At 34.3% G+C, this 17,547-nt stretch overlaps 1 protein-coding gene across 5 annotated transcripts in view; it reads left to right on the top strand.

Moving 5' to 3' along the window:
- Window positions 1–6,482, top strand: part of LOC138703391 (ras-like GTP-binding protein RhoL) — a 204,237-nt gene extending 197,755 nt beyond the window's left edge. For all 5 annotated transcript variants that reach the window (XM_069831220.1, XM_069831218.1, XM_069831219.1 and 2 more), the window contains exons 4-5: window positions 1,811–1,928; window positions 5,504–6,482. In XM_069831220.1, coding sequence (XP_069687321.1) covers window positions 1,811–1,928; window positions 5,504–5,706 — 321 coding nt within the window. In that variant the 3' untranslated portion in view covers window positions 5,707–6,482. The remainder of the gene's footprint in view (window positions 1–1,810; window positions 1,929–5,503) is intronic.
- Window positions 6,483–17,547: the final 11,065 nt, after the last annotated feature.

The raw sequence follows: 17,547 nt of genomic DNA on the forward strand, positions 1-17,547 counted from the left end.
CCAATATCTTAAAAATAACTGTGTATATGCAAAATGTAGTTAGATATTTTCACATCATGTACAGGTATCAGATATTGTAACCACAAATTAATGTAGTATGATGATCCCAAAAATGGCGAAAACGTTTGTTTAATTAAAAATCATAGTATGTCAATAAAATAGTACATTTTTTCGTATTTTATTCAGCGAAGTCATTAAGAGTGTAAATTTCCTATAAAAATTATTGATTTCTTCCACAAATTTTAGTTCACATCTCTTTTCTGGAGAAAAATTCACCAGCACAAATTCTCTACATTGTTTACTACTGTGAGTTGAGAATTTTCTACTTATGTTTTAGTATTTACTGCATCTTCTTTATTGGAAAAGACTTCCTGTGGAACAGTAAAACATAAACCATTCTTTTCGTACCTTCCATTACTGTTTGAAATATCTGGATATTTTGCTACACTTTTCCCAGGTTGGTTTCCGTACAGTTCCTTGGAGTCTTGTCTGCTGCTGGTATTGATGATGTGTGTTTTCAAGATCTCTACAAACGAATTTGACCAATGTGGAGAAGAGGAACTGTTTAGCTCTTCATTGAATAGCCTCTTCAAAACTAGGCTCCCATCAAATTTGACGATGTGGAATATTTTTTATGCTTTGCTCCAGGTTGTCAAAATGAGCATTCATTGTCTCGCAACTCATTTGCGGCTGATGTTTTTATTCTATGTGACAGGACAGAACAGTACCGGTACTGGCGAAGAAATAAAGTTGCCCAGTATATTCCAAGCATATTGTATCGGAATATACTTTCATTCCTTCCTCTTGTACCAAGATAGCCTTTCACTAGTGGAAATCAGTTAGCTGTCATACGTATCCTCTCAATCATGTTTTGTTCTTCGTCCACATTTAAAACAGATTCCTGTCCTACTTTTTTTAACTTCATTTAATCCCCAGTTAGCTGTCATGCAAATCCCCTCAACCATTTCTTGTTTTTCGTTCACATTGACAACATTTAAAACAGATTGCCTTCCAGGTTTATTTAAGATCCCTTTAATAGACAGTGTAGTGCATCTTTGGTGACATGTTCCTTTTGCTTAAGCTTAAAGACTGCCTTTTGTAAACAATGTGTCAAACATAAAAACAGGCTACATTCTAGAAAATTATTCGTATGGTCGCCAAAAATCAACGTTGTAAAATTCTCATGCATTTGTTTGTAACAATTTACACAATATCTCGATTGTATATACGAAGGTACCTATTTAGGCTACATATTTTGTCTCTAGTCACCTCTTTTGACAATAATTATTCATGAATCTCATTCAGACTTAAATTACAAATGGGGTTATGAAAGTAAAGATATAAAATAAACCTGTAGCATAATAGGAATAATTATCTAACCTTTAAAATGTGCAGATCTGTAATTTAAGGTATTGTCTTAAAATTTTCATTAATTTTCACTGATCAAAAAATTTCTTGAAAAACTATCAATACCTACAGTAATTATGTGACGTACCTATGTGATGATTTAAGTTTCGTAGTAGTCAATATATTAAAGGTCTGAAGAATGTAATTGACTCTGTTATTCCCTATAAATTTCTCTCCTCTTACTTCACAGTGCTAGAGAAAAACTTTTTACATTCAGTGTCGTAATCTTTTCTTTTATTAACAAATACATAATTTTTAAGCTCTTTTATGTATGTATTTCATCCACCTAAGCCATTAAATAGTCTACTACTAAACTAATTGGAGTAAATCAGTTGAAAAGCTACTGGTATTAATTTAAAATAATATGTAGCCTATAAGTAAATATACATTTAATTTCTTCCAGACGGATTGTTTCCTTCTATGCTTCTCTGTGTCCAGTAGAACCTCTTACGAAAATGTGATATCAAAATGGTGTCCTGAGCTGAAACATCACATGCCACATGTTCCCATTGTATTAGTTGGTAAGTACATTCATCTATATTTCTGTATTTAACATTGTCCCAATAGCTCAATTATTAATTCTTAAAATTGCTTTTGACCACTTTTAAACTGGATCCAAAGGATGTTAAAACTAGTCATCAAGAACACACTAAATAATACTTATTAGTGAATATTTATTAGTCACTATGCACTTACAAAAGAAGCAAATTAATGTTGTGAATATATCGACAGCCCAATTCAAAAGAGAAACAACTCAAAATTTAAAGTTTTGAGAAATCTGAATTCTGAAGCTTCATGTTGGTGTGAAAAATCCAATTAATACACTCTAATTTGAAACTTATAGTATATATAAAGCATCATTAATGGAATTTTGAGTAATTTCAATGGTCCTTTGATTTTTCACAATAATATGAAGCTTTAAAATACAGTTTCAAATTTTGAGTTGTTTCTCTTTTAAACTGGGCTGTTAATATCTATCATACCATAGGTTACACTTCTTTAAAATTATCAAGGATGTATAACCTACGTACCTACAGGTACAGATAATGTTTTAGGTACCGGTAATTTCATATCTCTTACATTTATCAAACAATGGTTCTGATAATTTTAAGAATATCACTTAAAGAATATCCCAAAATACCGTCTCTCAAATTTTTTAATGTTTAGAACTATTTATATTTTTGTATTAATGGGCATTAAACTTGAACTACGCATAACATACATAAAAAAATTATGGTACCTTAGTAATAACTTTATCACAAAAGTAACAACATGGCCCATATTTCAATCTATTTTGTACTAGTACCGGTAACTACTTTATAAATCTGATCAGAGTAATGCCTACCTGGATACAAAAGTGTAATGGTACATTGATTGATACATGATCTTTTCTTTCCACTTTTACTTAATTACTCTCTTTGTTTTTAGTACTAGTACTGGTAGTTTAGAATTTGCTTTAAATTTTCTTGGACTACATTTTTCAAAACGAAAACTGGTAAAGTTAGCTTATACTACTCGAACTGCTTTCCTTATCTCATTGAATAGTAATGGTACCGATGCTTATATGGAAAAAAAGAAAATACTGTATATACCGGTATTTTGTCACATGTCTACCAGAACGTAAAAAAACACCAAAAGTTTTATACCTGCGATATTGAAAAGTTACTACACATGCTCGTAAATGTAATTGGTTCGATTTTAAAAGTTTATAATTAATCTAGGATGTTAGCAATGAGAAATTCAATGGATGGTATTTTTCTTTTGTTCCCTGCAATGCATAGAACAAAATTACAAGGATCAGATGTTCAAAACTAGGTCGAATGTGACAAGTTACTTAATGATTACTGGTACTAAGAACTGCCTAGGGGCACACACAAATTGAGATAGGTTTATATGAAAATTATTAAAATACCGGTAATCTTGCTATCGTTTTGGGGTGAATAAATATTTTCTAAATGTTTTAAGGTTATATTTTGTAGATCATAGAAATTTTCTCTTTATAAATCAAGTAGGATCTAATCAAAATCTGATAATAAATAATATAGGCTAAATAAGACTCGAAATTATATCAATGGAAATTTTACATTTCCAAATTTCATTTGTTGTGAGTGATATAAACTCCAAAGAAAAAAAGTTTTGACAGTAGTTATTGATTACACAGAAATCAAGTGTTCTTTCACAATGATTATATTAATAAAATTGTACAGTACAAGATTTGTGGAAGATTTATGCATATTCATATTCATTCAAAATATATTGAATATATTTTTTAATTGTATGTGTAGTACCGGTATTAAGAATTTTATTTATGATAGCTAGTTAGTATAATGGATCTATTGTTACAAACAAAAGTGACACGTCTTAATTACTCATTTCTAGAATATGAAATCTGCAAGTTATTATTAATATTTTGACTCAAAGGCCCAACCTTAGTTCTGTCAGCTTACTGAATATCACCATAGGGACCGAGGTTCGATCTGTTACACAGACTTACTGTAGGTAAAACGGCTGTTGAATATATTTTCCATCTTATTGTTACTACATTCTTATTTCATTATTATTTATTAGGCCTACTATACATCACTTTGTCGTCTCTGCATTAAGTTTTGTAGTTTATAAGCAACATTTATAATACCAATTATTTAAGAAACTGGACGCACTTGACCCTAGAGCTTTGGGTATCCATGGGTTCAAATGCCAGTAAGTTCAAGTGTAATGTTTGTTGAACAAGGACAGCATTGAGGGACAGGTTATCTCGGAGTACTTCCGTTTCCCCGTGCACCAATACCACAGTATCACCACTACATTCAGCACAATCATTACCAATACCTTCTTGTGCAACATAGATGATCAAAATCTAAGACGACAAAGTGATCAATGCATAACTTCGGAATATGTATTATATGTCTTTCTCGTGTTAAATTTTACCGTACCTGGTTAACATGTTTCGACCTGTTATTGGTCTTCTTCAGAACTGGTTGTTGCTGGTCTTGGCACCTTTTGTTTTGTTTCCTGTGGGGGTATGTTTGTGTAGTGTAATGTGGAGTGAAAGAGTGTGTGTGTTCTGAAATTGAGTTGTGTGTTGAGAATTTCATTTGGATGTGTTTTTGTGTGTCTGTATATTTCGTATTGTTCTAGTGTGTTTAGTTTCTGGCTTTTTGGTTGGATGTGTAAAATTTCCATGTCTGTGTTGATATCTCTGTAGGTGTGGTTAGCATTTGTGATGTGTTCTGCATATGTGGAAGTGTTTTGTAATTTTGTTATGGCTGTGATGTGTTCTTTGTAACGTGTTTGAAATGATCTGCCTGTCTGTCCTATGTAGAAGTTGTTGCAGGTGTTACATTTGAGTTTGTATACGTCTGTGTGGTTATATTTGTTTGTGTTGTTTGTGTGTTGAGATGTTTTTGTAGAGTATTTGTTCTGTATGCGATGTTGTAATTTAATTTCATGAATGAGGTTGCAATCTTGTATATGTTTTTGTTTTCGTATGTTAGTGTGATGTATTTTTTGTGTTCTTGTGTTTGTATTGTATTCTTATGTTTTTTGTGATTGTTTTGTCTTTCGTATTATGTTGTCTATTATGTTGGGGTTGTATCCGTTTTCTTGTGCTATGTATGGACATGGAAATTCTACACATCCAACCAAAAAGCCAGAAACTAAACACACTAGAACAATACGAAATATACAGATACACAAAAACACATCCAAATGAAATTCTCAATTCACAACTCAATTTCAGAACACACACACTCTTTCACTCCACATTGGACTACACAAACACACCCCCACAGAAAACAAAACAAAAGGCGCCAAGACCAGCAACAACCAGTTCTGATGAAGGCCAATAACAGTTGAAACATGTTAAACAGGTACGGTAAAATCTAACACGAGAAAGACATATAATACATATTCTGAAGTGATATAATGTTAAAAGTTGTGTAATCAAGATGTATATGTACGATGCATAACTTTCAGACTGGGCCACTTGATAAAATGATTGAAAATCATTAGTATCGACTGTTAAAAATAGGGACTGTTAAAAATGTGTACCAATACTGATACATACTTATAACTAACTTCTGTACTATTTCACCAGGTACGAAAATAGATCTACGAGAAGATGATCCAGAATGTATTTCATTTGCTGAAGGAAAGAAACTGAAACAAAAGATACGTGCAGCAAGATACGTTGAGTGCTCTGCCATTAAGGGAGAAGGTCTTCAAGATGTGTTTGTGGAAGCCATCAGAGCTGTCATGAAGAAACCACCAACTTCAAGAAGAACTTGCAATTTTCTCTAGTTTACTTGAATGCCACACTAATAGACTGAATACTATGCAAGTGTTTGTATATAAAACAGACAATATATGCAAGCAACTCAAAAGATTAGTGTTACTGTTCACAGTCTAAAAAAGACATGATTGTCACTGAAGCAATTGACTAAGATGTAACCAAAAAACAAAGAAATAGCTGGTGTTAAGATCCTAATTTTACAAGACATATTTGCCATTTGAGTTCATTATTAACTCAAAAAATTGGGATCCTGGTACTGGTACATAAAGACTTGTCTCAACTCCTTTAGTGTTGGTGGATGTCCTAAAAGCGAAGCCAAACATCCAAGGTTAAAGATGTCAATATTTTTTATTCTGACATCTGTGTATTGTAAGTGTATATGCCATTAATTACAATGCATACAAATAGCAGTATCGGAATTCTTCTAGCATAGCAGAAACAGCAGCTAAAAAAAGACTAGTTAATCGAATTAGAAGCTGCTTATTGATAATGTTACAACTTGAAATATTATTATTAAACAGAAAAATGTGCCAATGAAAATATACATATAACACTGTTAGAATTAATATTCTTGAAATTATATTAGATATGTAATAAAAATTTATATTTTCATCTATTTTATGAAATGCAAGTTTCTTGTACAGTATTTTTATACATTGTTTCGAGTTAGATGTGAAAATATGCTACCTATTGTAATAGTTCATAATGAAATACGGAAAGCATTTTCCATTATTGAAAAGTATCAATAGAGAAATTTTGATTATGAAATAAAATTTAAACTTGATGGAATTACTTCATTCACATCTTCTCTTTTCGTCTCATTATGCCATAACAAATAGGAATCAGAGCCGCCTTCAGGAATTTCTTATGGTTTCTTGGCATATAAAACATTCATAAGCGAAATCCAGTGAAGATGATCTCTGTGGGAATAATTTGTGATTATATGATATTAGAAAATGTGATATATAGGATGTCACATGTGATGTGATACATAATATATCTACTTGATATGATATGATATGATATGATATGATATGATATGATATGATATACCAGTCATGCCGTTTAGCGCACGACGGTGCTTTCCCCTCTGTTCACCCCCTCCACGAAATGTGACGTAAGCAGGGGACCTGCCAGCTGTCGCGGACTATAGTCTGTCAATCACGTCGTGCATCATTGCACCTGATATAATAACAACCTGTGGCGTTGCTTGAACATGTCCAGTGCTCTGTTTCGCGTCGAGTGGGAGGAAGAATTCTTTTTTGAGCTTCATGAAGATAAACCATGTTTTTAATATGTTCTAAAACGTTGAATGTACTATCAAGGTACAATATCAACATAAATTTCAGGAGTAGCCATTACCAAGAATATGGTACTAGTCTGTCAGGTACATAATGGAAAAGAAAACTCCATGAACTAAACAAGACTTTCTATAGTAGGAAAACACGTGACCAGCAGGAAATTTCACCCGTCAATATTCTGCGTGCTAGCTATAGAGTTGCGAAACTGATAGCTGAAAACACCAAGCCCTTTTCAGATGGAGAATTCGCAAAAGGCTTATTTGTAACCGTAGCAGAGGAGATTTGTCCCATTATGATTAATGATACCAATTTCTCCCACGATTGTTCATACTTGCAAGCAACCATGTGCAGTGCCTCAAAAATATCTTCACCTGACGTGTGTCCCTTTATGAGTACTAGATCCAGGAATTCTTCAAATACATTTAATTCATTGTCTACCTAAAATATATAGCTAATTGTACTGTACGCTTAATATCAGTGCACTCGTCTAAGGCTAATGTGTACCACGTAAGACCTTTTATCATATATCTTAATTGGTCTTCTATGTCGGAGTTGATTTCTGCTATTCTGGACACTATACTATCGTTCTTCCTAGGCTAAGTATTTTAAATGAATTAACAACGGACGGAGCACCCTCTATGATAGGTGGATTATTTCTGAATGAAATAGGGATATCTAGAAATTCTGTCAAAATGGTACACTATATTATTCACAGAGAAGCACTAGGTTCAAAATCAGCAAATTCAGCGAACGTAATGTCAGTAGTGGTAAAAGCTCTTAATTTAATTAAAGCTAATTCACTGCGGCATCGACAATTTCAAGAATATTTACACGACATATGTTGTGATTATGACTATTTAACTTACTACTCCCAAGTCCGGTGGCTAAGCAGGGGTCATATGCTTCATCGCTTCTACAATATCCGTGCGGAAGTAGACTCCTTCTTAAAGGGACAGAATATTGCCATCCCCGAAATACCCGATAGCGAGTGGAGTTTGGATCTTGCCTTCTTAATGGATTTGTGTGATCATTTAACTCGGTTAAATAGAGCTCTACAAGGGAAAAACCGCTCCATCGTGGATATGGCAGATGCCAGTAGGTCGTTTATGGGTAAACTGAAGCTATGGTTGCATCAGCTGCAGAAGGCAGAATTACATCATCTTCAATCATTAGTAAACCAAAAGGTTAATTTATTACGAAATACCAACCTGTTCTGGAAATGATTTTTTCTGAGTTTGAAACCAGGTTTCATAACATCAATGAAATGAATGTGGAAATGTTAATATTTGAAAATCCATTTGCAGTCAAACCAAAGAAGCTCCACTGAACTGTCAGCTAGAGATCATTGACATGCAGAATAATACACGGATACGAAGCAGTGGAAAACTAGGGATAGAATTATGGAGACTAATTGGTAAATATTTGTATCCTAATCTGAAGAATCTCGCCTCTCGTATGTTAGCCATGTTTGAAGAAACCCATGTTTGCGAGCAGTTCTTCTCAGTTATGAATAACAATAAGAACAACAGAAGATCGAGGATAAGTGATTCTAACCTAGTTGCAACATTGCGTGTAAGTGTTAGTAAATTACAGCCCGATATTGACCGGCTCGCAGCTGCAAAGACCCCCATATCACCACCAGAGAAAACAGAATAATTGTATTGATATGCTGTAGTCTTAATATTGTTGTATTACATTTACGTACTACAAATACACATAAAGTTTGTAAACATTATTACGATTCGTACATGACATTGAGTGTCCGCCACTGAAGCCATTCCTTGTAGCATAGCTCGTCAGATCAGAGCAGGTACGGTACCTGGGAAGTACTGGTGGGGGAAGCCTGGGCATTTCTATTTCCCCTTCATCGACACCACTGTGATATACCTATGTGGCATATGGCATGATATATATAATATTCATTCATCCATTTAGTGTTCTGTCCAAGGTCAGGTCTTTCATTGCAAATGCAGCATTCTCCAATCTTTCCTATTTTCTGCCTTTTCTTTGTCTCTTCATATGATCCATATATCTTAATGTCGTCTAATATTTGATATCTCCTTCTGCACCAAACTCTTCTTCCGTTCACCATTCCTTTCAGTGCATCCTTCAGTAGGCAGTTTCTTCTCAGCCAGTGACCCAGCCAATTCCTTTTCCTCTTCCTGATCAGTTTTAGCATCATTCTATCTTCACCCACTCTTTCCAGTACAACTTCATTTCTTATTCTGTCTGTCCACTTCACACGTTCTATTCTTCTCCATATCCATATTTCAAATGCTTCTATTCGCTTCTCTTCACTTCGTCGTAATGTTCATGTTTCTGTCACATACAATGCCACTCTCCATGTAAATCACTTCACTAGTCTCTTCCTTAGTTCTTTCTCCAGAGGTCCGCAGAAGATGCTCCTTTTTCTATTAAAAGCTTCCTTGGCCATTGCTATCCCCCCTTTGACTTCCTGGCAGCAGCTCATGTTACTGCTTATAGTACACTCCAAGTATATGAAGCTGTCCACTTGCTCTACTACCGCATTTAGAATTCGCAAGTTTATCTTCTTTATTTTTCTTCCTATGATTATGGTCTTCGTCTTATTTGCATTTATCTTCATCCCATACTGCTCACAGCTGTTACTTAGCTCCAGTAGCATATCGTCGTTGTTCTTGCAATAACTCCTATGTGCAAAATACAAAATTGTTCAGTAGGAAGGAAAAACACATTTATTCATTCTATGGCAGCCGTGCATAGGAGACTGTGAATTCTTACATTTTCGAAACAAAGAAATATAATTACATACAGGAGATTTTATTATTTGCTGTATCACTATTTAAGTTATTTAATAGAGAAAAAATCTAAAAATTGATAAATATGTCACATACGAGTTATTGCAGGAACAACGACGATATCCCTTAATATCATCTCCTCTTCTGATAACAGAGCCATATCATCAGCAAATCTTATCAACTTTATTCTTCTTTCTCCTACTATCACTTCTCCCATGTTCTGAAAACAGTTCTTTACTAAATCCTCCAAGTAGATGTTGAACAGGGTAGGTGATAAAGGATATATGATATGTGATATATTATATGATATTATATTCAGTAGATTCTTATTGTTTTTAAACTAAGAATTGTGTGTCCACACCTGTGGAGTAACGGTTAGCGTGTCTGGCCGCGAAACCAGGTGGCAAGTTACCTGGTTGAGAAATGCTGGGCAACTTTCGGTGCTGGACCCCAGACTCATTTCACCGGCATTATCACCTTCATCTCATTCAGATGCTAAATACATACTAAGATGCTAAAGACATACTAAAAAAAAAGAATTGTGAATTATGTAAATTATAGAGAGATGATGGAATAATGGCAGGAATTCGGGAGTATGCCAGATAAAATCTGCTCAATTTTTTTTTTTTTTTTTTTCAAATTCTTCTGTTTAGCTTTGCTGGATTCCTAGCACAGAGAGCTGATGTTCTAGTAATTCAAGCTAATGTTGCATTTTAACTTGCCTAATACGCCAGTACTTCTCGTCCTGTTGTCTGTGTGAACTGCTGCCACTAAGAAGAAGTCCAAGGTAGGTGACTGTAGGTTTGAGATGTGCATAGGGTTGCCAGATGTTCTGATATGGCGAGACATTCTCGATTTTCAGGAAATTTTCGCTTGTCCTGCTCATAATAATAATAATAATAATAATAATAATAATAATAATAATAATAATAATAATAATAATAATAATAATAATATTATTATTATTATTATTATTATTATTATTATTATTATTATTATTATTATTATTATTATTATTATTATTATTATTATTATTATTCATATGTGATCCTACAGCTGTTTTAGTTTAGCCTTGACCTCCTTAAGGATCTTCGCCCAATCCTCTCTATCCAACGCTCTCTGCCTCCATCTCCTAATTCCTGCCTTGACAAGATCATCTTGGACATCATCCAGCCATCGTAATTTGGGCCTACCAACTCTTCTTATGCCACTTTTCTTTAGGTTTCTCAACGGTAAATTTTTTACTAGAGTGAGGTTGTCAACCTCACGTATAAACCCCCAACCTGGAGAGCCAGATGATTTTTGATCAGGGTTTTCTTCCCCTAGCCTTTGTAGAGCCCACTACTCACTGCAAGGCAGCAGCACTGGTTTTGGTTCGCCCTGGGTATTTTATTTCCCCAGTACCTGCCATATCTGGTGAGCGTTCCCTTGTCCACCACCTGGGGAGGCGCCTGATGGAAGACCAGTAACTTCAAACTACTACTAATACTACTACTGCTTACTGCTGCTGCTGACTACTGACTACTACCGACTACTACCTACTACTGACTATTACCGACTACTGACTACTACCAACTACTACCAACTAACTACTAACTACTTACTACTACTACTACTACTAACTATTACTACTAACTATTACTACTACTACTACTACTACTACTACTACTACTACAGGGACATCATTTTATTTTTACTAACATTTTTAATATTAACCTGGCTATACCTTAGAGAACCGGAAACACAGTTTGCTACCCCCTTCCATGACTGTAGTTCGATGATACTGGCGTAAAACACAAACAAATCACTTTACTAGGTATAGGAGGGAAGAAAAGTAGTTCATCCATTTACGTAAACTAGGAAATATCGTGATTTTGAGTTCGATAATTTTCATTAGGTATTTGTTTAATCAAAAAACAGTACTATATTAAGAATAAGTGTTTTTACTCACGAACTGAGTTATCCATGTGAACGTATTCACTATGCAGTGTATATTATACTGTCTACAGCACATTAGCATACACTATAGAGAATAAAGTTAAATTCAAAAATAATCATAATGTGGATATAATTTAAACACATTTTTTAAAATGGTGGCCGTTCATTTCAATACAGGCTTCAGTTCTAATGTGCATATTATCGTACTATAGACTATTATAACTAATTCCAATTACCAGTTTCGTCCTTCGTACTAGTAACTCATGTTGAAATAATTCTGTATCTACTCTATAAAAGAGTGCCTTACGTACTGTAAATTCAATCTTCACTTCTGCCCGACCCAAAAAGATAAAATTATTCAGACATGCTATCTACTGTCCGTCCAAGTGGTTATGTCGTAGGGTCGTAGAAAGGGGGGAAATCATGTGACAGTTAATTACTTAACGAGGCCCTTTTATTTAAGTTATTTTAAACAATTGTATGGATATAATATTACGTACACGTCCAATTCCTAACAGAAATTAATGTTCTCAGAAAAGAGCTACGACAGCCCAGCCACTAAACTTTATAGAGAGGTGAATAGAAGCAGGTGGAGGAAACCGGGATGCAACGTAGGCAAATGGACGACAGTACCTGTGCGAAAATGATTCAATATTGAAAGCTCTTTCGTCACGGAAAACGCGAAAATATTTTTGGAACGTACTGTTTACTATGGCCGTAAGGCTACTATGATTGTATATGCGGTCTTGGATCTGTGTGGAAGACGGTTGAACTTCATTAGTAGAAGGGGTGGGAGTGAAGTACATTCAAAAACTCAGGTACAATAAAAATTGAAGTAAAAATAAAATGATGTCCCTGTACTACTACTACTACTACTACTACTACTACTACTACTACTACTACTACTACTACTACCTACTACTACTACTACCTACTACTACTAAGTACTACTACTACTACTACTACTACTACTACTACTACTACTACTACTACTACTACTACTACTACTACTACTACAGATGTCCTGCAATAACAATGTTACAAATTCATAAATATGCTTATAGTATAATCAGAAACTAGATTAAGACCTAGAAATAAGATTGACGAAGCCATGATTTGTAAAAATCTTTATGGTGAATAAATTACTACTACTACTACTACTACTACTACTACTACTACTACTACTACTACTACTACTACTACTACTGCTGCTATTACCACCATCACCACCACCATGAATACTACTGCTACTGCTACTGCTGCACGACACGAAACAAATGCACCATACACTGTGTTCAGATTTGAGAGGGTATGTAAAATTGAGAGAATACTCTTCTACCACTTTAAGTTTTGTATTGTGATATTTATAAGGTTAATCTAAATGTTACTTAACAAAAATATATTTTTTCTATCAAATTGTCGCATTAAACAACACAGAATTATAAATTATTATAATAAATGTAATGATAAGTATTCATTAAAATATTGAAAAAGTAATTCTTTAACTAACCGATATCCTATACATCCGAATTTAGTGCAACATATAAAACTAAAAGTGAACAATATACTAGAAATTTTTCTATTTCACAATATGAAACTGTAGAATGACTAGTGAGATGTTAAACTTGAAACAGATTATTTTGCTGGCCATAAATCTCGAAAAATCAGTGCTAATTTCAGTGTAGAGTGAACTGAATGGAGTTTATTATACATTACTATTTCTAGGATTTTTATTTCTTTTGTTCAACATTTTCCATAACAGATGCAATTTACACTCACCTATACATTGCTCGAAATAATTAACATGAAATGTGTATTACATTTCTGAAATTAATTATTAGTTTCTTACGTTGTTGCAAATATAATGTTTTTAAAATTATTTACGATAGTTTATTTAGTTATTTCTGTTTTTCCCGTTTCTTTCTGCATCAGAAAACAATAATAAACCTATGTAGTAAACTCATATCGTGGCCCTGCTGCCTTCCCTGCTCTGTTACAACATTCCCTTGCTGAGAGGGCATGCAGGCAAGGCCTGATGACGACACAGTGGTCTGAGTTAGGGACCAATGAAGTAAATCCTCTGTTCAAAAAGAAACCTCACAAAATAATAATATAGACTTATAATGGAGCTTCCGTGATATCTGGTGAAAGAGGTGTGGTTCAAGCGAAAATAAAACTCATTCCAATGTGTGCTTCATACACTGATATAGACCTACTCACTAGTTAAACATAAAGAACGAGCTGCTTCACAGAACTGATTTAAGTAAGAGTTAGCATATCCACCACTGTGACGTAACAGTGCATCTGACCATGAAACGAGTGAGCCTGAGTTCAAATCGTGGTTGGTTTTTTTTTCGGGATTTTCCATCAACCAACTGAAGCAGAATTGTTGGGTAACTTTCGGCGTTGAACTTCGGACTCATTTCGCCATCATTAATTCACATATCATCATCCATTCCATAGCCGGAGTTAACTTCATATGCGGCGTGCTGTACTTGTACAAGAGCGCGGCCATTTGGCTACCCAATCATTCACAGAATAGGAGTGGTAAGCACAATAAGCATCAGGCTGCAGTGCAAGCCTTCGGGTTCCTCTTTCGTACAAAAGGTGTGGGGGGGGAGGGGAAACGACATTCCTGTCAACAAATACAACCTCATTTTCAAAAGATGCATCCATTTGTTTAGTGAAGTAATACTGAACTCCATTTCAAATCCAGCGTAGGAATACACATTTTGGAACAAGTGCTTTGATTCTTTTTATTTTGTGCAGCAAATCTCTTATTTTGCTCATTATATTTTCAACTGATGTTTTGCTAATACGAAATTTTTCTATGAGTAAAGATTCTCTGAAAATATAATATAGATTTATTCTTTCTTTAAAAATCTTTGTCCTGCTTGGTTCCCTATAATTATCACTTTCTCTACTGCTGTTGCTGCTGCTAGTATTGAGCTTGACTTACTTAAAATAAAGTATTTCCCCTAAAATTCACACAAATATTCAATAGCCTCAATTACAATACAGCCCAACTACTGCAACAATAAATTGCCAACTTCCTATGACATACGAAACAAGCGATGTCGGAATTTCATGACAATTCCACAAATATATAGAATTGTCAACAAATGAATCAACACTTCTGTTTCATAGAATTAAATGTGTCAGCAAAGTCTTGGCAAATTTTGCCTTATGGTAGATCTTTTATAAAATAGGAATCTGACAAATTGTCATGACAATTCTGCAAATGGTCATGATTTTTTCTGACAAGTGGAATGTTTTCTGAAACAGAAATTGGATCTTTCGTAGGAATGTTGTTCCTTTCATCAAATTTAGAATTGTAATTTTCTCTCTCTTCTTCATTGATTTTCTAATGGTGGTTACTAATTTTAACAAATTCAATAATGACAAGCATTACCTATAGATCATCCGATCGACTTGTCTCATAATAATCACTTGTATAAAAATATGAAATGAGTAGCTGAGAAGAAATAATTTCGGAATATGTATAATAAGACTTTCTTGTGTTAAATTCTAACGTACCTTGTTTACATGTTTCGACCTATTATGGGTCATCTTCAGAACTAGTCGTTGCTGGTCTCGGCACCTCTTGTTTTGTTTCCTGTGAAGGTGTGTTTGTGTGGTGTAAAGTGGAGTCAAAGAGTGTGTGTGTGTTCTGAAATTGAGTTGTATGTTGAGAATTTCATTGGGGTGTGTTTTTGTGTGTCTGTATATTTGATATTGTTCTAGTGTGTTTTAACTTCTACATAAGACAGACAGGCAGAACATTTCAAACATGTTACAAAGAACACATCATAGCCATAACAAAATTACAAAACACCTCCACATATGCAGAACACATCACAAATGCTAACCACACCTACAGAGACATAACACAGACATGGAAATACTACACATCCAATCAAAAAGCTAGAAACTAAACACTCTAGAACAATATGAAATATACAGACACACAAAAACACACCCCAATGAAATTCCCAGCACAACTCAATTTCAGAACACACACACACACACACTCTGACTCCACTTTACACCACACGAACACACCCTCACAAGAAACAAAACAAGAGGTGCCAAGACCAACAACGACCAGTTCTGAAGATGACCCATAACAGGTCGAAACATGTAACCAAGGTACGTTAGAATTTAACACAAGAAAGTCTTATCATACATATTCCGAACTGATACAGTGTTAAAAGTTGTGTACGGTAATCAAGATGTAGAAATAATTTGCTATGGATCTTACATGTTTACACATAATTTATTTGTCATTGACATGTTTATGAAATGCTGTTGACAATTCACAAATTGTATTTGTCAAAGCAAGTAACAATTTTCAAAGCCACCAGTGTGGCTCAGTCGGTTAAGGCGCTTGCCTGCCGGTCTGAAGTTGCGCTCGGGCGCGGGTTCGATCCCCGCTTGGGCTGATTACCTGGTTGGGTTTTTTCCGAGGTTTTCCCCAACCATAAGGTAAATGCCAGGTAATCTATGGCGAATCCTCTGCCTCATCTCGCCAAATACCATCTCGCTATCACCAATCTCATCGACGCTAAATAACCTCGTAGTTGATATAGCGTCGTTAAATAACCAACTAAAAAAAAAAAAACAATTAAAAAAAATAGAAAAATATTTGTAGAGTTGTCATGATTGTAGGGCTTGTCAGCATTATGAAACAGGGTCCGGGTAGCTACGCATTTACTGCAAAACTGGGAATGAGAGAAGATTTGTTAAAAAAAATACTCTTCTGAAAGTAGTTTAAGTACTGTTTGGTAAGTAGAATGAATATTTTTAGTGTGTACATTGAATGATTTTTTTTTTTAATTCTTTAAAGTGTATACAGACAATAGAAGTGAATGATTAACAGAAATATGTTAATTTTTTTTTTCCTCCTCTTTCTTACTTTCTTCCATATCGACATGTATCCTCGGAAATTGTACAAAAAAAAAATTGATAACCTTATTCAAAAACCACCTTTTTAATCAAAGACATTTTATGGTTTAATCCTTTTAATAGCTAGCTCAATAATGAAGATACTCCATTAGTAAATTCAACGCGTACGTAATACGCTACGAGTAAATTAATGTTATTCTCGTGGTATTGACAACAGTTGATAAGTCTGATTGAGTTATTCGATATCTGTCGAGTTCGTGTTCAGTACAGCCAACCTAACTACATTACGGTTGAATCTAGCATAATTACAGTTAGCTTTCTAAATTCAAGACATTCTTTAGCCTGAAATATAGCCTATTGCAAATAACACGGATGTCCTCTGCTACGGAATCACCGATCATACCTCTAAAGACGCAATAATTAATAATTTCCTACCTTCTCTTTTCTTCGTTTGCTCTTTCTCTCGCTACACGCTCAGTCTTATCTTTAAATTTGAACAGAAACTCTTGCATTCTTAAATGAAAGTTTATTTGTATAATTGCTAACTATAAATAAATAATTCAGGAACTTTAATTTCGTTCATGTAATACACGAGAATTGTGTGTTCTAATATAAATTTTATTTATTTTCCAATCGAGTTAGTTTCCATACGAAAAAACTAATGTTTTTATTCACCTAGCTTACAGCATTGCCAATTCAGCGGTTTTTCATCTAGATCTGGAGTTTTTCAGTGTTAGTATAGCGGATAAAATGTATTAAATTTGCATTGTTCATAAGGGATTTAACGGTTTTTTTAACATTCACCGTAGTATAAAATAAATTCATTTACATTGACAGTATAGTAATTTAGCGGTTTCTGCACTGTTTCTTAGCGAGCTATTAAGAATCGAGTTGGTGACACTGCCAGTATATTTTTGTCACTATTAGT

Source organism: Periplaneta americana, chromosome 7 (assembly GCF_040183065.1).
Source record: "Periplaneta americana isolate PAMFEO1 chromosome 7, P.americana_PAMFEO1_priV1, whole genome shotgun sequence".
Classification (NCBI taxonomy): Eukaryota; Metazoa; Arthropoda; class Insecta; order Blattodea; family Blattidae; genus Periplaneta; species Periplaneta americana.